The sequence below is a fragment of the Indicator indicator genome, chromosome 22 (genome assembly GCF_027791375.1).
Source record: "Indicator indicator isolate 239-I01 chromosome 22, UM_Iind_1.1, whole genome shotgun sequence".
Lineage (NCBI taxonomy): Eukaryota > Metazoa > Chordata > Aves > Piciformes > Indicatoridae > Indicator > Indicator indicator.
This window is the reverse complement of record NC_072031.1, coordinates 13399560-13423064: the sequence shown is the minus strand read 5'-3', so window position 1 is coordinate 13423064 and position 23505 is coordinate 13399560. Positions and strand designations below refer to the sequence as shown.

The window sequence follows — 23505 nt, the reverse complement described above, 5'->3', positions numbered from 1 at the left end:
TTCTGCCTTGAGCTATTCTCTATCCAGCAACAGTTTGTGCATGGTTTGGGAAATCAGAGCACATTTTATTGCAAAGGGGAGGCACTGAAATGTGAGTATTCACTGTACTGGGTGGGGTGGGCTGTTTTGGAAACTTCCACAGGTTGGACTTTTAAGGTCCACCCCCTTCGACAAAAAGAGTCAGATGGGGGTGGAAGAAACCTTGAGCTGATAAATGGTTTTAATGGACAGTATATTCAGTAAAGACACTTTAAGTTTCCTAATAGAGCTCTAGAGGTTCTTTCCCTGAGGACTACACTGTTATGCACTACTGAGGACTACAATGTTACGGGAAGGCTGCATGTGACCTGGAGAGCTATGCCAGTGCCTACTTTAACAGCAACCAGACCAGGCCAGAAGCAGCATCACAGACTCACAGGATGTTAGGGGTTGGAAGGGACCTCAGGAGATCATTGAGTCCAACCCCCCTGACAGAGCAGGATGGTAGAATCTAGTGCAGGTTGCACAAGAATGCATCCAGGTGGGTCTTGAAAGTCTCCAGAGAAGGAGAATCCACAACCCCTCTGGGGAGCCTGTTCCAGTGCACTGTGACCCTTACAGTGAAGAAGTTCCTCCTCATGTTTAGGTGGAACCTCCTAAAGTTGAAACATATCCCCCAGTTCCTCATTGCTGGTGGTTGAACTTCAGGCCAACACCTGCTCTTCTAAGGAAAAATAATAAGGAAGCCATTGTGGGCATGGGAAATCCTCATTCCTGCACCATATTTGCAAGATATAGAAAGGACTTAAACAAGAGGCTGCTTAGTAGGCACATTTTAAGCTTTAGCAAATATAATTGGTTGTATTGTAGTGCAAGACTTGGGCAAGAACCAAGACCAGGCACGCAAGCACAAGTGAAAGTGCTAACAACAGTTGAAAGCTGCCCATGGAGGTCTGCCCTAGTTACTGCTGGAGCACTTCCCTCTGAACTGTGACTTTTATAAATCACAGAACTTGCATGGTTCAAATTTTTGAGAGAGAAGCTCTTTCCAAGACCAATATCCAGGCAGCACAATGAGTCAGAGTGGCACATGGCACAGAATCCAGTGATGGACAAGGGGGTGATGCCCATAAAGTTACCCTGGCTAGTTTTGACTTTGCCAGCTTAAGAGACCTGATACATGCTTTGCAGTGGAACATGGCATATGGTGCTAGACCAGAGGAAAACCCACCCTCCTGGTCTCTACCAATATATTTTCTCTCAGCTCTGAATTAAAAATCACAGAAAGCAAACAACAAACAACAAATTAATCTTCACGCACAAGCAAAAAACTATAATTTTTCCAACTGGCAAGCTCTAGAGATGTGTCCTAAGACTGCAGAATCAAGCAGTTACTTGAGCCAAAGCATTAGAAACAAGCAATGATGCAAAGCAGACTCTGTAATACTTTATGTGTCTTTCACAGTTTGATACGTTTGGTATCTAAGCATCTGCTTTCGTTTATACAAAATGCAACTCCTGCTTTCTTCAAGTAGGTTCCCTACAGAACAGAATTTGACTGGAAATTCAGAAGGTGAAAAACCATTTTGTATGGCTGATGCACGATGCAGAAAAAATTCTGGGCCATCCAGATGCAAACACTCCATTTGATTGTGCAGCAGTGAGAGGCCAGAATAATTACTAACACATTAGGTCAGGACTGAGCTACAATGGAGGAGCCATGGAGAAATTCTGCAACATCACCGCCTCTCATTTTGCATTCCCTAATCAATATAATTCATCCATCACTTACTTTCTTAAGATTGCAATCTTTCTAGAAAATGAGAGAGCTGGAAAAAAAAAAATAGTCTGACTGCAGGAGGAGGCTGCATATGGCCAATATAGCAGCTGATGGAAAAATCAATCTCTAACAGCCCGGCAGGTTAGAAGAACCGTGTCTCATAAAAGTCTGTCTTGCTCACCCAGTTTCTCAAATCATGATGTTGCTATGGTTTGGGGCAGGTTTATGGGGTGAGAAGGAGGTGGTGTACAGGCTGTAGCCTGCTATTAAAATTCCCCTAAGTGCACCACAGGCTTCAAGGCACGCAACAGAAAGTACCCCAACCTGCGACTGCAAGCATTACCTCTTTTTTCTGTTGTGATCACCGTGGCTTCCAGAGGCTCCCCCCAGCCCTGCCTGGTCTTGGCAGATGTCCGAAAGATGTATGCTGACTCAGGGGTGAGGTCTGTAGCAGTAAACTGCCTGACTGTCGAGCCAACTTCCACTGTTGTGAACTTGTTGGGGCTGCTGCTGGCCAGGCGGTAGGCAATCTGATACCCTGGAATCACAGCATCCACCAGAGAGAGAAAAAGGGTTAGGATTTCTAGCAAGGGCCAAACAGCACCAGAACTATTAGTTGATCATAATTACTTGCTTATCTGAAACTAGAACTAAGTAATTCACAGGATCACAGGATGTCAGGGGTTGGAAGGGACACAAAGAGATCATCGAGTCCAACCCCTCTGCAACACATCCAGATGGGCCTTGAAAGTCTCCAGAGAAGGAGACTCCACAACCTCTCTGGGGAGCCTGTTCCAGTGATCTGTGACCCTTAAAATAAAGAAGTTCCCCCTTGTGTTGAGGTGGAACCTCCTGTGCTGCAGCTTACATCCATTGCCCCTTGTCCTATCACTTCCTTTAGTGCTGTAAACCTCTGCTACATGGCAGTCCTCCCGGGTCAGGTGCTGTGCCTTACGAAGGAAATCCTGCAGAGTAGCACACACAAGGGTCTACTGAATATTATCTGCCATGAAACTGATTTCACTTCTCATCCTTTATACTAACAAGATACAAAAGCAGTTCAATCTTTCCTGAGCATAGTGGTAGATTTTTGGAAAGGCAGAGGAACAGAGTCCATGCAATTGATGTCAACTGGTTGAATCAGATCAAGACAACACTCTCTATTTCAGCTTCCCACCCAAGCACACACCTGTGTGAAAACACACACACTGACACACTGTTCTACCCTCTCATGGCTTCAGCATTGTCTCAGACTAAAGGTTCTTCAGCTGCAGAGCACCTTCTATACAGCAAAGGCTTGCTCCTGCTTTTTGCATTTGCCTCCTTCTCAGCTCTCCCACTGCCCTGCAACTGCAACGCGTGCCAGACCTGCTGACAGAAACATCCTTCTCTGTCTTTCAACAGCCTAAGGAAGAAGCCTGCAAGCTGTGAGGTCCTGCTTCAACCATGCAGCACTTAATAATCAATTTTGTTGATGCCTGTAAGTGATAACCCCCATTCCAACCTGCCTGACAATTAGGAGTTCATGGTTCAGCCTGCATTATTAATGATCCAACTGTGCAAAGGAGGGCTTCCAGAGTTCTCACGCACCACTAGCAACAACTGTCCCCTAAAGAGGGTCTGCCAAATGTTCAGATCCATTCTGTAAACCCTGCAATTGAATCAGGCTCTCACTTCTGGAGCTCAATGGTAACTTGCAGTCCAGCTGCTGATTTCCAAAATCAATTAATACCAGAACTGGTATGGAGCTTTATTGCCCAAGCTGAATGCAGTTGTGTGATTAAACGCTTCATGGAGTTACCCAGGGCAGAGGGCAGCCAACAAATCCAAATCAAACCAGCTGAAAATAAAATAGTCATGACATGATTCTGCCAACCCTCTGCTCATCTTCTGAATGACAAAGGGCTCTGCAGCACCTGAGACCATCTCTTTTCTTGGAATTAACACCTCAACTAGAGTCTGAACTCCCACCACATTTTGGCTGTAAGAAGAACAATAGGAGCTAAACCTGGCCTGCTTAATTTTTGAAGGTCAGGGCATGAAAACCAAGCTTTTTATCTTACCTGTGGGTATTAGACACAATCAATGGCATTTATTTCCCACTGTGAATATGCAACAACTGCCACATGCCCACTCACAGAAGAGGCACAGTCAGAGTTCCTGCACTCCCTTGAATGCATGCCATACTTGCGTGTGCTGCACGCCGTCACAAACAGAGGAATTTAATTGGGATACAGATGGTATTCATTTCAGTGTGCTGACTCTCACAGTGCTGTTGACAATACACCAGCATTTCCTTGCTCTTTTTCCTTCAGCAGCTGCTGGGGGATGTGGGGCAGTAGCCATAGCTGCCTTACATGGAGCAAATCTGATTGCATCGACACCTCAGAGAGGGACTTGGATTTGCCCAGCACCTGTGACTTCAGCCTGAGCTCTTGGATGCTGTGCTTGGGTTTGGGTACAAAGACAGTGCAGTGTCTTAAACACTCCAAGCTGCATGTTTGAAGATGACCAGCAGCAAAATGCTTCCAGCCCCTGGAGCAGGTTTAGCCCATGCTGCTGGAGGGTACTCTCACACTCCATGGTACCAGGCACATTCCCACAGCAGCATTTTCTCAGCTAGATAGAATGCATTAGACTATGAGATAACAAGTGGCCTGATTTTTCAGGAAATGCTTCAATCCCAGCAAAGTCTTAGGGATTTCCATTTTCCCACCTGCAAACTGGCTCCTTTTATCCATGGTACCAGTTCTCCCATGACTGGTCCAGTATATTTCACCAAAGTATTTCTGTATCTTTAGTACTAGAATATTCTGATCTTTTTTAAAGCCTACAGAAAGACAGCTATGAATGGGGAGATGGAGTGGATACACTATAATCTTTTTTTTGGTGTGTGTATTGTTTATACAGCCATAAAGAATGTAGAAGTGAAAACCCTGGTGCAGGATCTCAATAAGGGAAAAAAAAAAAAACAGTCAAAGAAAAGCACTGGGGAAATTTTTACAGCAGCAGGAAAGATGAAGGAAGAAGCTACTAAGATGGCTAAGGAAGTTGGATAAAGGGACATAAGACATAAAGAATAAGACCTGGAGGGAAACAGATAGTATTGAAAGAGTAGAGAAGTTGATTTATCTAGTTATTAAGAGATAAGTATGATATCTAGGACACATCCTTGTTGAGCAATTTCCTCTCTTTTCTAAATCTTTTGTAAAATACAAAGTGCAGTTAAAATGTAAGGAGGGAATAGGAAGATAACTATTTACTGTTAAATGGTGGCTCTTGCACTGGAAAGCCAATTACAAGCATGCTCAGATTAGGCACAGGAACATGTACCTATCTAGGCCATTGTAATAACTTACACAAGAGTGCTTCCTTAGCTAGTGTAAAAACTAATTTAGCCATCAGAACAAAGAAACCACTTGTCACAGCCAGTCTCTCTGACAGGCTCCACAAACTCCATTTCAACTCACCCCTGTGAAAAAACAGTATCAGCTCTCACTGTCCTCTCCTGCAGCTGCCATGCTCACTGACAGTCTGGGCAAATATCTATTTTCCTGGATATCTCAGGCAGAGTTTACACAACCAGAGCCATCACCTTTACATGTCTCCTCAGACCATTGAAGAATGGTCTGATTCAAAGCTACATAACCAATTTCTGCACCTGAACTCAGCTTGCTCTTATTGCTACCCCCAACCCACCTGAGAGATACCCAATGTCTTAATTTTGATCCCTTCCATCACCTCCTCCTATTAGACAGTTTGGGACAGCCAGGATAGATACTGACATAAAAAGCATCGCTTCCCTTTTTGATGAGTGGCATGGAAGACACAGTATTTAAACTACAGCTTGGATAATAATTAGGGCTAATGTAAGATCAAAAAGATAAAATTATGAAGTTGATGAATTTCAGCAACCAGGGATGGGAGAAGACAGGAAGTGTTAAGTGAAATCAAACGAGGCAAATCAATAGAGGTAAATGGAAAGTGTTCAAAGAGAAATTAATGTGTGCTCGAGGGCTATAAGAGGCAATAACTGCAACTGCTGCAGTGGAGGAATAAGGAAGCTTCCTTTCCTTACTAGATTATGACAATAAGATGATGCAGATACCTTAGATAAAAATAAAAAATTACAAACAATCAAAGGTTATGAATGACAGTAAAACCTCTAAAAGGTGAGCAGAGCAAACTTTTTGGGGAAAGGAAGATTTTACAGAACATGAAGTATCTGGATGGTCAATAAGGAGAATTCCTATTGTTTTCTTAATTTTCCTTTCTTTTTTTTTTTTTTCTCCCCATGCAGCATTAGATTCCCAACTCTCTTCTGCTGCTGTGAGCTCTGTGCTTCACTGGGCCAAAACAGCATTAAAAAAAGAGAAGCCTTGAGAGGTGAACTCTTCAGGAGTTTATTTATTCATCGAAACTGGCTTTTCTTTTTTTTTCCTTTTCTTTTATTTTTTTTTTTTTTTTTGCATTAGCATCTTTTTAAGTATTTTTTTGCACAACTGCAAGCATTTTCATGAGCTACGCTCCCTGAACTCAATAAATGGCAACAGCCTGAGCCGCCTGTTAAATGCTAGGTCATCGCAACACCACTGGTGGATTCCCCAAAGCAAACCGGCAGGAAGATGACAACACAGCATGAATATCAAAAAGCTCTCAAGCTCATCACCATACAAAGCCCTTTAGAACTGACAGGCCCCCATTCATGCAGGCCATGGCACAGCAGAGATACAAACACTTCTTAATTTGTCACAGAACTTGGGGGGAGCCAAACGCGATGGGGAGGTTACGGGCGGCTGAGTGCAGCGGCAATCCAGGTTGTTGATTTTACTGCTTATCTGTTTAAGGGCCAAGGGGTGTGCAAATGCAGGCTAAGAGCAAAATAGGAATTTGCAGACATGGATTACATCCAATTTTGGGTCTAATTCCCAGTGGAGTTCTTATAGTCTTTTGCAATACGCTTGAGGTGAACGCTAAATACAAGGATATGATGAGGAATGTTAACCAGCGGCTGCAAGGATGTGGTTTGAGCTCTGGTTTTCAGGGGAAGATCATAGCTAGGAGTTAACATATGCACATTTGTCCTGATTTGGGCTAGAACAGAACTGATTCTATTCAATGATTTAACTTCCCAGCTCACTCTATGCTCATTAATGGCACTTTCTGAAGTTCAGGGCATGTTTGCACAGAGAGTGGCTGCTTCTAGCAGTGATGTTTAGAGTTAGTACCAAAGATTGGTATAGCACAAAGGCTCTTGCTTACACTTGACTCTATGGAGACACCAAGGTCATTGCTATGTCTTGTGTACCATATTGAGCGTGGTGCAGTAAGAAAAAGGTGGCACCTGTGAGGAGGTGTGGAAAGAACAGGTGACCCTAAACTGACTGGACATCATCTTCTGGATAAAGCTGAGGGATCACAATCCCCTCTTCTTCAACGGTCAGAGTTCAAGGAGGACTCTGTCCATTCTGTCTTTGAACCTGACCTATGTATTCCAGAATGCTATTCCAGAATCCAACTCCTGAATCCAGTTCTGCCACCAAATCCAGTCTGGGACTTCCCCAGTGCCTGCCACAGCATCAGTGGTGACAATGACATAATTACCATCAAGGGGTTGATTCAATATTGGTTTTATATATATTTGTATTTATTTCATTATTTTCATTAAAGCAGTTGTATTTTTCTTTTCTAATCTGTAAGTCTCTCTCTCTCTCTTATACCCTTTCTCTTTTCCCTTGGGAAGGAAGAGGGCTTAATAGAGAATATGTGTCACTCATCTAATGGCTGGCCCAGCTCTAACCCTTGACAACATTAATGCATCCTTTTTCTTTAATGGTATTTGAAGGAACTACGTTGGGTGCTAGCTGAACTGAGTGCAGACAAGAAGACAGAGTGAGGCCTCAGATGGTTAGCATAACATTCCCAAAAGGAGAAATGGAAATATCTAGCAGCCTTCCACAGTAAAATATTTAACCAAACAAACGAGTGGTTTTCCCTCTGTGTGCCTGCCAGTATTTCATCCTGCTAATCTCCCTCTGAAATGCTAGAACATGTTTTGATATAGATTACAAAAATGTTAGCTGCAAAGGTGCTTGTATACTCCGAGGACAAAGCTAGCAGAGCAGGAACATTAGTTCAAAGGCTCTGGATAGAAGTTGCACTTGCAAAGCAAGTATTTTTTTTTCTTTCCAACCCCACTAGAGAGTAAAAAGGTGTTGCTTGTGCAAAATTATGTTGACTTTTTTTTTCCCCAACAGCTCTACTTCAGTGCACTTCACTGTGGGGGTGACAACGGTGTTTTGAAAGTTCATTATAATAATGAGTTTTAAAAGGTGTACAGGAGGAAAAAAAAAAAAAACCAACAACGACTTGCAACCTTTACTTAGAATGCTGAATGTTGGTTTTTTTGTCTATTTTTGAAGCATACTTCACTTCTTAGGAAAAATCACAGAATCTGCATGAGTAATTTTTACTTTCCTTCTCCGACATTGGCAGCTAACCACTTCCTCCATGAACCTGAGGATTTCTACTATTAAAAAAAAAAAAAAAGTAAAAGAGAGCTGTTGAATAAAGACAATGGACTTCAAAGAGGTGGACTGGGGGAACTGGCAGGGAACATCCCCCTGGGAAGGAATTCTAAGGGAAAAAGGAATTGAGGTTAGCTGACAGTTTTAAAGGAGAAAATGAAAAGGTACAACTATCCCAATGCAGACGAAAGATGTTAAGGGGCCAATATGTTTGCCTTCGGAACTCACTAATGACCTGGAAATCAAAACTGAATTGGACAAAAACTTCAAAGAGGACACACGTCTAAGGGAGAGTATAAATAGACAGCACAAGCAAGTAAGGGACAAAATCAGAATGGCTGAAGTGCAAAGTGAGTTATAACTTAAAGGCCATCAAAGGAAATGAGAAAGATTTTATAAATACATTAGAAATCTGAGAGACAGGAGGAGGACAGGTCGACTAGTTGGAAGAAAAGATGAGCACAAGACAACTGAGACAGAAAAGAGCGAAAGGCTGATACCTCTGAGGCTTCATTTTCACACACACAAGTTGATGCTGACTACATACTTAACACAAATTAAAAGTGACAACAATGCAAGTAGGGATGGAGGCTAGAAGAGAGAACAGGTTAACAGATATTTAGTTAAGCTAGATGTAATCAAGTCAGAAAGGCCTGATGAAATTTGCCCTGCAGTGCTTATATAACTAGCTGGAACCATCTCCAAATAATTACTGATTATCTTCAAGAACTTGTGGAGGACAGGTAACATCCCAGAATATTACAGAAGGGCAAACAAAGTACCCTGTCTTGGAAAATGGGGAAAGTCTGGTCAGACAAATGGACAAATCAAGCTTAAATTTAATACCCAGAAAGGTCCTAGAGGAAAAAAAAAAAAAGCAGTCAACATATAATCATCTATAAGCATAATGAAGTGCCAAGGAACAGCCAATATGTATTTGTCTGTAGCAAATAATAAATACCAAATAATCTATTTTCCATTTTAGCAGTGTAATTGGCCAGCTGGGAAGAGTAGGTATGATCCACACTGACTTTAAGTAAGGCTTTAACAGGGTTGCACAGAGCCCCTTTGAAAGCAAACAAGAAAAACAGAATCTTAAGAAAAATGCTACACATTTGAAGCTGAACACTTCTTTAAAAGGAGTCAAAATGTTGTTGTCAATAGTTTGCTAACAAGCAGGGAGGACATATTAAGTGAGCCCTCATGAAACTGCATGAATGACTTTAGTTCTGTTCAATATTTTCATTAATGACCTGGCTGATGGAATCTACTTGCAAAAAATCCCAAAATGGAACCAAATTGTGAATGGCTGCATGCACTTTAGAGGACAAGAGTGTCATTTAAAGTGATCTTGGTAATGAGGAGAGATGGTCTGGAATCAGTAAGATGAAATTCAATAAAGGCACCTGTGAATTATCGCACTCGCAAAGCAAAAAGCTTAATGCCCATGTAAGAGAGGGAGTGACTGACCTGGAAGTGCACTGCAGAAAAAGGGTAAGAATTAATAGCAGGTCACAAACCTACTTAGTAACACCATCAGCATTGCAAAAAAAAAAAAAAAAAAAAAAAAAGTCAAGTCAGGACAATATCAATTAACCTGGAGTGTGTTACTTGGGAATGGCTTATGTGAGACATTGGAAACAACAGGCTGCATGCTAAGCATGCCAAGCATTCTTGAAGGGACACTCTTCCCCTTCCAACCTCCATTTGTATGAGTTTATCACCAATACAGAGGTGAGTAAGAACCAAGAAGGGGATGCACTGCACAAAGCAGTCTGTGAAGAGAAAAATCAAAGAGACTTCCCACTCCACTGAGCTTGCAACTTCAGCAAATAAGGCTGACAAAGCACAGCAACGTCAGACATTGGAACACAGTCGGAAGAGCAAAATCTCTTTTGTACTTTCTCATCATTTCTATCAAATGACTTTTTTTTCCAACCACATCCTGTGATTCACATCCCAGTCTCTACTGAGAGTGAGTTCTAGGACACACAGGTCCTTTAAAAAAGCAACAAATCAAACCCATAAGACAACCTGGAAGCCAAGCTTCCTTGAGCTGCAGAGAAGCCCTGCATGGATCTGTCTCTGCCATCTAACTGCTGCCAAACTTCACACAGATTCTTTCTCATGCTCAGAAACTCCCTGCAACATCCACTTTTGGATCCCATTCAATGATTTCTCTACATCTTCAGGTGTCAGGATCACTTTAGGAAACTACACATCCTAGTAAGCCCTTTGAGCTCTTGACTCTGGTTTTAAATGTAATGCAAGACCTGTTCTTTATTTGAAGGGATGTCACCAATGCAGCACCATTGGAAGCATGCACCCTCCACCCAACAAGGAAGGCTTTAGGAAATATTGCTAACAGCTTCCAAATCAGCCTGGAGGATGGCAGTGAAGTCAGAAGCAGAAAGGGCTGGCAGACTGAGAACTAAACAAAACCCAGAAGCTTTTGCCTCCTTTTTTTTTTTTTTTTTTTTTTTTAGAGTCAAGAGAAACATCTTTAGTAATCAGCCAGAACTACTGCAAAACATGTTTAACATCAGCAGAAAAGACAAAATTGCTAGATAACCATTAGCTACTTTAATTTCACAGGTAAGAATGGATTCTTACATCATAAAAGACTTCACATTTTAAGTAGAAGTAGTGGCTGGTGTACACCTCACAAAGGCAACCAAAGAGTTATGAGAGCAGGGAGGTAGGAAGATTTGTAACCAGCTCCTGTCCTGCCTTGCTGCCTCTATTTGCCTTGCTGCAAAGCCAAATGAGTTAACCCCTTGCAACCTGTCAGACAGTATTATCCAAAGGAAGTAATAAAATGGAAGCATACATGGAACTGAAATGTTGGGCATGACCAGCAAAGGTGAGTAGGGAGAAGGAGGGGGAATCCAGCCTTTCTCTGCTGCAGCTCTACAGGCAGTTTGCCCAACAGGCAGTCCAACAGGTTACAGATCTAAATGCAGATAGGAAGAGAGATGACAATTCAAACCCAGTGCCATGAATGACATGTAATTCTGGCTCAGGAAAACATACACCAGCCAGGCAGACTTTTCCTCCTCAGCACAGGGCATCATGTCTCAGATGACATCAACATTTTCTTTTCTTTACCCACAGATATGCTTACGTGTAGTTTCTGATTTGATATGAAAGGGGAAGGAAAGCCCAACAGCCAAAACTTGCTCTGGTCCCCAGCCCTCTCCTCCCAGCCCTGGGGTTTGCTGTTCCCTCTTACCTAGAATAATTCCATTGGGCTCCTCTGGTGGCTGCCAAACAATCCGTACAGATGTCAGCCTCACCTCAGGGAATACCAGTCTCACAGGTGGCCCAGGGGCTGGAAAGAAAAACAAAGCTTGTGCTAGCAAGCATTGCATGTCAGAGGAATTACACATTTCCTGCTCACCTTGCACAGAAGGCAGCCCAAGCTATATCTCACCAAGAGTTAGTTGATGGTTAGGAGTGCCTGGGTGCCTACAAAATATCCATTTATTCTGAGGAGTTCTGTCCATGGCCAAATGCCTCCAGCACCTACAGACACCACAGACTACTGTGCCCTACAGTGTTTCATTGCAGCTGTGAAATGCATTTTGCAGGCTGTTTTGATAAAGAAGCTTGGACCTCTGTGAGAATTATCTCCCAGCAGAGTGGTGGGGAGGTCTGTGAGCTGGCCCCATCAGAACTAACTGATTACAGACCATGAAGCAAGTCACCAAACTGCCTTTATAGAGAGTTATGTGTCAGCTTAATTCAATTCATACCTGTTGCAACTGAATAATATCTCCTCTCTGTGCCATCAGTGCTAGTTTTCAGCTGCCTTCTGATTTCTACATGTGCATTTTAAATGTTTAGGTCTGAGGAGGAGAACCCGAGGCAGGTGACATACACATTAATATACACAACTGCTGGCTGCACTGACCAGCTCAGGTTCACTAGGTGAGGAGATGCTAATTCATACATTAGCATCTGCAAAATTTTCCCTTCAACACAAATTGCACCTGCATTACCCCTGACAATACTTTTAATTAATTTGAGCCCAGAGGAGACACAACATATTTATGTCGGGGGGATGGAGAAGGAAGAGCAATTTGTATTATTTGCCAACATGCACTTAAGGAGGGAACCGCCATAATGGGGTTGGCTAAAACAAACACTTTTAAATATTTCTCATTATAGTTCAATATGTACATTTCAATGAGTGCTTTTCCTCTCCCTGCAGAGTTCTGCTAACAGTAATTTCTCTTTGTTTTCTTTCAAAAACAAGCCAAGTCTCAACACAGGCAGTATGCTGAGAAAATAGCTAGAAAAAAAACCATCAGGGAGCTGCTGTCCCTGCTGTCATCCCCATTCCTGTCTGTGCATGCTCTTACTCCTTCCCTGCACTCCATAGGAAATATCTTGTTAAGCCAGAAGTCTGAATGTGCTCTCAGCCCAACCAAATTACCTTAATGAAGCTGCTTATGGAAACCAATGCTTATTCCATCGCTATTATGAAAACATTTTGATGAAAAAAGAAGAGACTTTCCTTTTGTTTGTCTTCATTGGGAGCCATAAACAGAAGTCTCTCCTGCTGATATTAACCTTAATACTGAAAAGGCAATGAAACTAGAACTAACTTAAGCATTTGCAAGGCCAAGAAGAATTTTAAGAGTTGACTAAATTTCTGCAAAATGCATCAGCAGCACATCAATGTGTTCAGACAGCACCAGGACGAGGAGCTCCTGCAGGTTCCTTCTCCTTCAACACAATGAACTACACTCAAAGAGTACAGGAGGAGGCAGCTGCAAAAGGAAGCTGAACATCTTCCAGAGTCAATGCCTTATTCTTCCAGGGAGGAAAAAAAAAAAAAAAAAAAAAAAAAAATGGGTTTTTTGAAGTTGCAAGATCCAACTCTCTCCTTCAGTCCAATCAGACTTGAGATTTGTTTATTGCTTTCAATTGCAGGACTCCAACTTTTTTTTTCTTTAGAGCATGATCGAACTTCAATAGGAATTTATAATTGGACTCTAAAAATTGCCTTCAATAGAAATTGTCTGCACTGAGCTTCAGAGCAAGATTATAGAAGTTATTTTTTCCCTTTTTGCCAACTGCAGGGAAAGAGGAAATGGAGGACACTGTTTATCTGTGTCTTTGCCAATGACTAACAGAACAGGTCTGAGTTATACAAGGTAGGAACCAAGTACTTTAGGCTCAAAGCTAAAATAAACAGAACAAACAAACCTAAATAGCCTTAGTTTAGGCTGTCATCTACACCTGCATCACTAAAAGAAAGCAATGTTAAAAGGCTGGATCAAAGGAGATCCTTATTTTGGTCACCTTTAAACTTACCATCATCTTTGGTTCTCTCCATAACTGCAGGAGAGCTGGGGACTCCATCTCCAATTCGAGTGAACGCCAGTACCTGGATCTCATAGAGCATGTATTTCCTCAAGCCAGACAGCAGGCAGGATTGAGTGTGGTTACCTCTTACTACTTGGCTCTTTGGTTCAGAGTCCACATCTTTTGCTTTGAAAAGTATCTGCAGAATAAATGTGTATGAAACACAGAAAGAAAAAGATGGTTACACAAGGGCTGGAGGGAAGGGTAGGCATTTTAGATTCCTCCTTTTCACAAAATATAAAATTAGATTATATTCACCAATCTCTTTCAAATACAGCTCCCTCCAGCTGACTTATGAATAATATAAATACCCAGTGGGTGAATAATAAATCACAGATGCAAAAACATAGCCAGGTAAGGCATTAAAAAATAAATAAGCATGAAACTCCACTGCATACCTTGTAACCCAGGATGAGACCATTCTGCTCAGACTCAGGGACTGCAGCCCAAGTTAGAAGGATCTGGGTTGAACTCACAGCTTCAGCAGAGATGTTCTCAGGAGGAGCAGAAGGAACTGGAATCACACAGCATTACCAAAAAAAGAGCAGAAAGAGATAAGGTGTACTGGATCATTCTGCTCCATCTCCTTACCTGCTTGGGATTGTTCCAGATTCCCACAGAAGAATCTTCAAAGCCAAAATGACTGGAATAGGTTCCAGACAATCCCTTCTTCTCTTATATTCATTCTACACCTTTGAATTTCAGCCTGCCTCATGATTTCTTCCCAGTTCATCTCAGAAATTAGACTCTTTGTAAAGAGCTAAACACTTAATAATAATTCAGCACCTACAGGTAGTAAATGTATAGAGATATGAATAATTTTCAAGGGCTATGTATTTGCTGCAATTAGAAGGAAGTTTCAAGTGCTGGATTTCTACAGAACTCTATCCTCTAATATTTCTTTCCCACAGGTTTTATTTGCCTATGCCAAACCTTAGAAATCTTTGTGAATAGGAGTTTATCTTATGGTACAATCTGTTCTAACAAGAAGTTTTACTCCACCCTGGCTTCCTATATTATCTGGAAGGAAATTATAGCATCTTGTCTACAGTTAGCAATAATTTCAACCACTGGATTGCACTCCCAGTTCAGTAAGAACTTCTTTAACCTCTAAGCCTTTTGATTATGTGATAGTGCTCAACATTTGCAATCCATCAATTACAGAAGGCTACATTAATGCAAGGTGTATTTTTAGGGACTGATAACGGTGTAAATGAAAGATATGCCTATTTCATTTATGTTGCAAAATTGGCTCTTATGAAACTAAAAACATCATTAGAACTGATGGCACAGGAACACTGTAATTTTCTCTGACTCGAGAGAAGAGCAAACTTGCATTTTCTCATGCCATTAAAACTCTAACTGCTGCAGAACAACCACACAACTGCAAGCTTTTGTAGGCAAGCTTTAATAGCATGCCGTGTTAAGCAAGCAGAATTTGAGGCTATTTTGAAGAGTTCACATTTTATGCTGCCCTTTTGCATTTATTGTTTTTCTTTCCTGTGGCATTTCCAACATCTGAAGGGTACAGTCATCTCTAAAGCATGATACACCTGTCAGACCTCGAGAGAACATTTCACCAAGTTATGTTACACAAGCACTTATGGACAGTAAGGCTTGATTAGGTCCTGAATATATCACACACACACAAAAAAGAGCACAAATCTCTGCCAAAAGTAATGCTTTCCTGGCTGTCCGAATGAAAGAACAGCTCTGCTGGTTTTGAAGGCAAACTCCTGAAGCTCCTAGCAACGTGAATGAGATAATGAGTATGACACCAGAATTAATATAAATGGAAAAAAAAAAATCAACAACCCCCCACCCTTGTGCACTCAAGGTTAACCACAGAGATAGTAATTTCTGAAACAATTTCCCTGTTGCCAATTATTCAGGACATGAGAAACAGAGCACCATCACACCACACTGCAGCAGACTAAAAATCCAGTTTTTTTTCCCCCCCTCCAATGCTGAAATACCTTTTTTCTTTTTTTTACATCTTGTAGATTTATCCCCCACAAGGATATAATTATGTTAAAGGAAAATAGATTGCCAGGAGCCATGAATGTCTTTGGATAGCTGCCATAACTTTATCTGTAGATCTTCACAAAGAGCTATTCTCACATGAATCACTTCTGGAGCGAGAAAGGGTGGAGTGGGTCGCAGGAATCCAGGGTGCATAAAGGAAAGAAGCCCTTTCCAGCTATGTTTGTTTATATTTTATCTGGTTTGAAACCTTTCAAGAGTGAAGAAGTTTCTTTATTTTTACAAATATTTATTTTTCTCCTCGATCAGCAGCCATGAGATTTCCCCAATTCCCAAAAGGTGGAGGCTGTGCCCGGCTGGCCCTGTGTGCATGACCGCTTTGAGGTGTGTGTGCGATCATGCTGCTGGCAGGGGGATTTGAAAGCTAACAAAGGAGAGAATGGTCTGTCTGAAGATTTATTAGCCCAGACTCTTCTTAATTGCCAGTGACAGCCAGAGCAGCTAAATGTCCCCTCTAGCTGGAAAGGAATCTCAGCCCAATGCCTAGTGGCAAAGAGACTTGTGTTCATTGAGTGTGCTTTAATTCTCCCGTTCTCACATTAGAGTTGAGAATTTTATTCTAACATGGATGCATGAATTCAGGACCTGCAAGTGATATAAAGGATCTTATTGTTGCCAGTCTTTTATTATTTAACAGAATTTGATCAGCCCTTTGAGAATGAATGGAAAAGTAACCTTCACTTCTCTGACCCCACTCCTCTCTCAGGATTTTGTGATTCAAAGAAATTACAGCTTGCTAAAACTAATTAGCGGCTTGAGTGAGGCATACAGATCCCTCTTTCCTCTGCAAGGTCCCTTCTCTAATGCTGCTATCCTCAACTGTTGCACTGAGGACTTTGTTGTAAGTTCCAAAGCCAAGCTCTCATTAGTAACCTGCAAGAATAGTACAGAAACCAAGCAACAGCGTCCAAAAAAAAAAAAAAAAAAAAAACAAAACTCAGAGCTTTAACGAAATGAACCAGAAATACTGAAATTAAATGATCAGCTAATCCAGCAAACTGCCAGCTGCATGATGCATTTTAGAAGATCAAATGTAAGAAATTATAGAGCTACTGGCACTTTGCACTGGGACTTCAATAAGAACTCAAGTTTTTAAGGATATCCATGTTGGCATCTAAGATCATGCCTCCTCTTTCTACATCTGACGTAGCCATATCTGATATATCACAAATGATGCTGTTTTATGTCTCTAACTGGGCCAAAAGAAGCTTTTAATAAACTAGCCTGTTTTCTGGCTTTCTAAGAAAGCCAGATAGTGGGATGCAGTGGTTCTCTCCACTTCTGCAGCTCATGTTAGCTGAACATCCATCGCTGGTTTTGAAAGCTAAACTAAAGCACCACACTCTGCATCTGACCTCAAATTTAGAGCAAGGTTTGTGGCAAAAATAGCAAAGCTGCAGCATTTTGCCCATAACATCAGATCCTGCAGGCCAAATTCTCAGCTTTTCTAAACTTGACAAATCTCCACAGTGAGATCAGACCACATCTGAATTATTAAGGGATGCTTTATCACACCACAGTAACTGCTTCGTGAAGGTCAGCCTCTGAGCCACCAAGAGATTGATCCTTGCTATAGGTATGGAACCACACTTGGAGAGCAGCTTGTAAGACAAGTATGCACACGTTCATGGAGCTGCATATTAGGAGCCCCCAGAATACCAAAGCACTGAGTTAGGTGCCTTTGAGATGCATTGTTTGAAAAGAAGAGGGTTTGTAGCTAAAAGGAAGGAGCCCTGTCAAGGTTGTTCTAATTCATTAGAGGCATTTTCTTTCTTTTTTTTTTTTTTCCCTTCTCTGTATTGTACCTACAATCACTGTCAATTTATTGAGTGGAAACTGAGCTAGTTACATTGCAGTTCTTTTACACTGTGAAATTCAATTAATTATTTAATTGCTAACTCAACAAACCCATTTTGGATTGATAAAAGCCCATCCTGTTTAAAAATGCTAATTCACCCTTCTCCACCTTCAGCTAGTTGTGACCCTATCCCAGAGTTTCACTTCAGAGTTTCCCAACTGGTCTGTAAGCCTTGATTACCTATGGCATTATTTTTTGTTTCAAATTTTCTTTGGTTTCAATATCTCTTATATTCAAAAGCTTCAGAAACAGAAAAGTACCTGTAATGGCATGCTCCTTCATTATCAACTATCACTGATGTGATCACACGTGCTAGAATAAAAATGAAAGCTCAAGTACAGCTTCATATCAATCAAGGTTTTGGAGTCCAGTGGCTGTACTGCCAGTAGACACTACAAGCTGATCTAGTGCCCAGGATCTAACTTCTTGGGCTCCTTGGCCAGTATAAAACACAAAACCCTGAGTTTTGCCAATGAACCACTACATGATCCTGGCCAAGGCACCTCTGGCCAGCTGTGAGGGATGTTTACAATCTACAGCACCAGGAAAAACCTCCCTAAGAGTCTGTATCTACAACATAGAAAAAGAAATATTTAGGACACCTGCTTTTAAAGTACTTAGAAAACATAAGTGATAAACAGAATCTTTTATTACAGTTTAGTAGACAGACCTAAAATTGCTTTGACCTTTCTCACTGGCTTTAGAAATCTTTTATTTGCATTTTAACCCCATTTGACTGTGCATGCAGGTTAATTGAAGATTTCCTGAAGTTCACTCATGCAGCTTGCTGCTGTGCCAGCACTTCTTGTGTATTCTAAATCTAAGAAGATAGAGCCAAAATATCTGAGCCCTGACTTGCTCTATTCAAGAAATCAGATGTTAATATCAAAGGTAACACATAGAAAAAAAAAAACCCAAATGAGTCACTATGGCCTAGATCAGAGTTTTGTGTTATTTTGATCCCAGTTTCTGTATGCTTCCTAAAATCACTTTCAAGTCAACCTTCTTTTAATATTGTAAGAGAAAATGCCAAATACACATGTAACCTCTGATCTTTAGATGCTGAGCAAGAGCCCTATAATCCTCAGGTTTTATGAAATCACTTAATCTTAGCATTTACTACATATCAAAAGAAGTGTTTGCAGAGCAGGGAAAAGGAGAAAGTGGAGAACGCTGTATCTTATTATTATGATACAGAGCACTTCAAAACTATTTTGTCTGGGTCATGCTATCTCTAACTCCAGCACAAGAAAGCCTTGTTTAAAATACCTCTGGCAATAGCTTTGCAATTACGTCTTCCCAAAAAACAGAGGGGGGATGACTTTGTTTAGCTTTCTCCTCAGCTAGTTCAAAGGACAGTTATCTGAACCAACAGACCATATCCTGCACGTTCATGCTTCCCACCACGTAACACTTGCATGACACAGAATGCTCAGACATGCATATGTATAAGTGTAGGGTAGGCATAGGATTAGCTTATTTAAATTAATTTTTAAAAATTAAAAAAAAAAAGAGGCAAAAACATCAGTGTTGAACCTTGCATAAATACAAGTCACAAGGAGCTTTTCTTATTAGACTTTCAAACTATATCTGTCACCCACTTTGTTATTCAACTGCAACATAAATTTTAATGCATCAGTTGCATGTAGGAAGGTATGGAAATAAGTCTTGTGCAAGTTAACAGCTAGAGAACAGCTCTTCAAGAGCTGTCTTTCCTGTTGCTACTAAGCTAACAATAATTAACTGCTGCCTGAGATTGAGAGTTTGCTTCTGGTGTTTGAAGTCTCTGTGCTAGAGTGTATAATTCAGCCAGACAACTCAGTCCTTGTGCTCTGGGTCCACAGGTAGGTTATGTATATATGCAGGTTATGTCTATGTAACCTTGTGTACACAGTTTGTAGAAGGCACTTTTGAAAATGTGCCATCAAAAGCTCAGATAATTATTTCATTTCTGCATGGGTAATCAGCTCTCTAAAATAATTTGTGCCCTTTCAGAACCATTTGGTGCTTGAAGCAAAATTTCAGTTAACGATAACTGTGAGAATATCTGTCTGAGCCTAGAAGCATACAGGGAAAAGGGGGCAATGAGGGGCAGTGGAGTACTGGGGAGCAAGAGGAAGCTTGAGAGACCTGTTCAGTCAGAGCAGGCTGTATGCAAGCTGCTTGTTATGTTATCTGTACTGCTGCCAAAGGAGGGCAGGAATGAGGAGATGTTGTTGTGTTTACTTCAAATAAACACCCTGCAGGTTCATGCATGAAAGCAGGGTAGGAATAAAATAAATCACTCTCTCAAATGTCTTTATTCTTTATGTCTTTTTGCCTTCAGTGCATTTAGAGATGGGGGCAGAAAAGGCTGAGGTTCTCCATGTGTGCTTCATGGCAGGCGTGGTGCTTTGACTCACCGGACTCCCGCGTACGACCTCTCACTACTTCGCTCCATGGTCCTGCCCCAATGGCATTGAAAGCCTGGATCTGCAGCTCATACTCTGTCCACTCCTCCAGATCTTCAACTGTGTATTCTCTTTCCAGTCGGTCATTGACAACCTTTGTCAGGGTAGGAGACTGCAGGTCCACACGCCAGAACTTAATCCTGTACCCCACTGACTCTGGATTGCCGTTATACTGTGTGTCAGGGAGGGGCTGGCAAACGACAGAGGAAAGTACAATATTCAGATCTTACAGACAGAAGATATCTACAATCCACACAACACATTGCCAAGGCTTTCCAAGCTATGTGCCAAGGCTGTCTGAACTCATATAAAGCCATAGGAAGGCAAAAAAAAAAAATAGATCAAGAGGTTGATTGTCTGATTTATTTACATTTGGTGATCTCTACGTTTCTGTGTGGCTTGAAATCGCCTTTTAATTTTTACCTTAATTTTGAACCAAATAGATATGCTCCCAGAGCTATGCCAATTGCTGTGGGCGTATCAACAGCGATGATATGAATACAAAATATTTCAGAGCTTTGTGATTAATTATGGAAATGAATGATAAATTGCTGAAACATGTGACAAATTCATTTATCGTACTTTTAAAACTTTTTTTTTTCAACTGACTCTCTGCCTACTCATTTATCAGCAGAGATTTATTCTAGTATTCTAATTCCCCAAGCAATTCCAGAGATTAAAATATGAAATAATTAGCCTTCTTGACAAAGTTTAGGAGTTTTCCCCCACAAAACTAACTACAGGATGCCACAGATGGCTGAGATTTGCTTCTGAATCATGGGGAAAGTTTGATACACATTAACATTTCACAGCTTAGAAGGCTGCATCCTGCAGCCAAGCAGGGCTAGAAATGTGACCCTTATTCTGTAGGAAAGAAGGAATTCCCAGCTCCCAGGGGAACAAAGATTTCACCTGCAGGTCTTGGAAAGAAAGAGATTAAACACTTTCAAATACTGATGTTACTAAGCATGAAAAAGATGTGTCAGGTCATTTTTAGCTGTGGCAGTTGCTCCTCCTGAACCCTGCACAGTTTGACTCATGACAAACAGCCTTCCACAGCTAGGAAACATAATCTTAAAAATGTTTTAAAGTCTCTTAAAAGAACTTTGAGTTAATTTTGATGGAAGATATGTAGTTCTGGATATAGTACTAAAGGTTTAACAACTTGGGCACGCTACTCACACAGTAAAAGCACGAGTGAGTTATGTGGGTCCTAGAAAATGAACTGCAATGGCTTTTCTATGGATAGTGAGGCAACACCTTCACCTCTGATATTTTTGGTCTTTCAAGGTTTGGAATTTAGTGCAATGTCCCACTGAGAAACTGGAATGTTTCCTTTACAACAGGAGAAAAACTCCTGTTTTTCTGTATTTTATTTTTTTATCCCAACTTTGAATTCCAGCCATAATGAGTTTATGCATGGAAAAGCTAACATTTGGGCAAAAGGAAACCTGTGCTTCATCAACTTCACAGCACAGTAACCCCAGTGGAAAACTCTGCCTAACAGGGGGGAAGAAAAACCATTCTGGAGCAGGTTAATTGCCAAGTAAATCCCAACGTGGCAACTCTGCATGTAACCGAGACAGTCAAAGGGGCACAACAACGTCATCAATCACTGCATCTTCTCAATTAATCATTTCTTGCTATGTTTCATCACATAACTCCTCACCCTTTCACATAAATATAACCTTCCTGCAAGAGCGTAACATGCAGACGTTACTGCCTTTGAACCACGGCTGCTCAGAACCTGCAGGATGATTGCCAGTGGCTGGTCTGCACCTTCTGGAGACCGCTTTGTACAAAGCAAACAACTGAGCCCTAGGAAACTGCAAATTGGCTCAAGTATTATATCCCTGTCCCACATATTGACCCAGAATGTGGTACTAGTGAGTCTCAAAAGCCAAGGTTTTACACACAGGCATATATTCCCCTGCAGAAGTGGCAGAAACAGTGGCAGTAGGCAATTTAGGTGATTAATAAGGCACTTAAGGTAAGTCTCAGATTTCCGACTGATCGGAAAAAGGAAATAATTTTGTTGTTACTCTTTATGCTGAGCGCAAGGAAAAGGCACTTTGGAGAGCTGGCTTGAGACCCCGGGGAAGCAGCCACATCCCAAGCACCGGCACCCAGCTCCCCTCGGCCCCCCGCTCCTCCCGGCTGGCTCACCACCCATCGCAGCCACAAGCTGGTCTCGCTGGCCGTGCGCACGGTGACGCTCCCGGGAGCGACGTCCGGCGGAGCCTGCAATGTCTGGATGACACGGGAGGGCTGGCTGAGGGGGCTGGCACCCACCACGTTCACCTGCCGCATGCGGAACCTGCAGTAGAGGAAAGAGGCAGTGTGTGCTGTAAGGGCTCAGGGAGTGCTACCTTTTCTTTCCAGAAAAGATGGGGGGGGCGGAAAGAAAAAAAAACACAAATTAGGTCTTTCTGAACGTTTCACAAAGGTCGTTGCATGCAGATCCCCTCTGTATTCACTGCTGAATGCTTGATGGTAACCCGCTTTCAGATCCTCTCAGGTATTAAAAAAAATGAAAATGAGATTAGCTTAGGGTCTATTAGGAACTTAGGTATTTGTGTGAGAAAATTATGTTAATTATACCAAGCCTGATGAGCTTATACCAGCAGTAAGTGATTTTCTTCTACGATGCTTGTACAATACATTCAGAAAGGTATTAAAATATCAAACTTCAGATATTCTCTTTCCCTGTCAATATAAAAAATATACTACTGATAACATTTCCCCTCAATTACTAGTTGAAAGGAGCTGATTTATCCCTGTGCTGCATTTTCAGCCTTCCTGCAGAAGAAAGATTAAGTTATTTAATATGGATATGCATCTTTAAAAAAATACCCTGTCTGCTTGAAACCATCTCTACTACAACTGAAATCCTTACTGGGTCACAGAAGATTTAGAGAAAGCTTTTTTTGTTTGTTTGTTTGTTTTCCTTTTTTTTTTTTCAGGAAGCACAAAATAATTAAGATGTGCTGCCCATTTCAGATACTCTCACCCCTCACAAGCAATTAGAGGTACCCAGCACTAGTACCCAAATCCATGACCTGTTGATACTAAACACTTAATTTTTTGGACCTAATGACTGTGCTTGGGGAAAGAGTGAGCTAGTCAACATAGCAGTGTTTATTTATCTGCTCTGATCTCCCTAGAAAAATGCATTAAAGAAAGACATTAAAAAAACAGTGTCCTTGATTTCAGTCTCAAACACTGGCACAAAATACATTAAAGAAGGTGGCTTATAAAGATGTGGCCTGATAACAAGCTCTCATGATGTGCTGACCAGAGTACAACTCCACCATTTGTCAACAACTTTCTACATTTTAAAAAGTTGTACAAAATTGTTCTACGCTGAAACAAAATTTAAAAAAAGCTCAGATCTGTGCGTATATGAGAGAGGGGAAAAAAACCAAAGGGATAAAATTCAAGGAGCTGCTTTACCACAAGAAAAATCAGTGGAGAACTGTGTGTGAAAGGTCCCAG

The 23505-nt window shown here is 41.4% G+C and overlaps 1 protein-coding gene across 1 annotated transcript in view; it reads right to left on the bottom strand.

The window, feature by feature from the left end:
- SDK1 (sidekick cell adhesion molecule 1) overlaps positions 1-23505 on the bottom strand; it is a 420137-nt gene that overhangs the window by 60532 nt on the left and 336100 nt on the right. The window contains exons 24-29 of the mRNA XM_054390916.1: positions 22177-22327; positions 19963-20200; positions 14058-14173; positions 13609-13798; positions 11519-11617; positions 2103-2297 (exon numbers count right to left, since the gene is read on the bottom strand). Coding sequence (XP_054246891.1) covers positions 2103-2297; positions 11519-11617; positions 13609-13798; positions 14058-14173; positions 19963-20200; positions 22177-22327 — 989 coding nt within the window. The remainder of the gene's footprint in view (positions 1-2102; positions 2298-11518; positions 11618-13608; positions 13799-14057; positions 14174-19962; positions 20201-22176; positions 22328-23505) is intronic.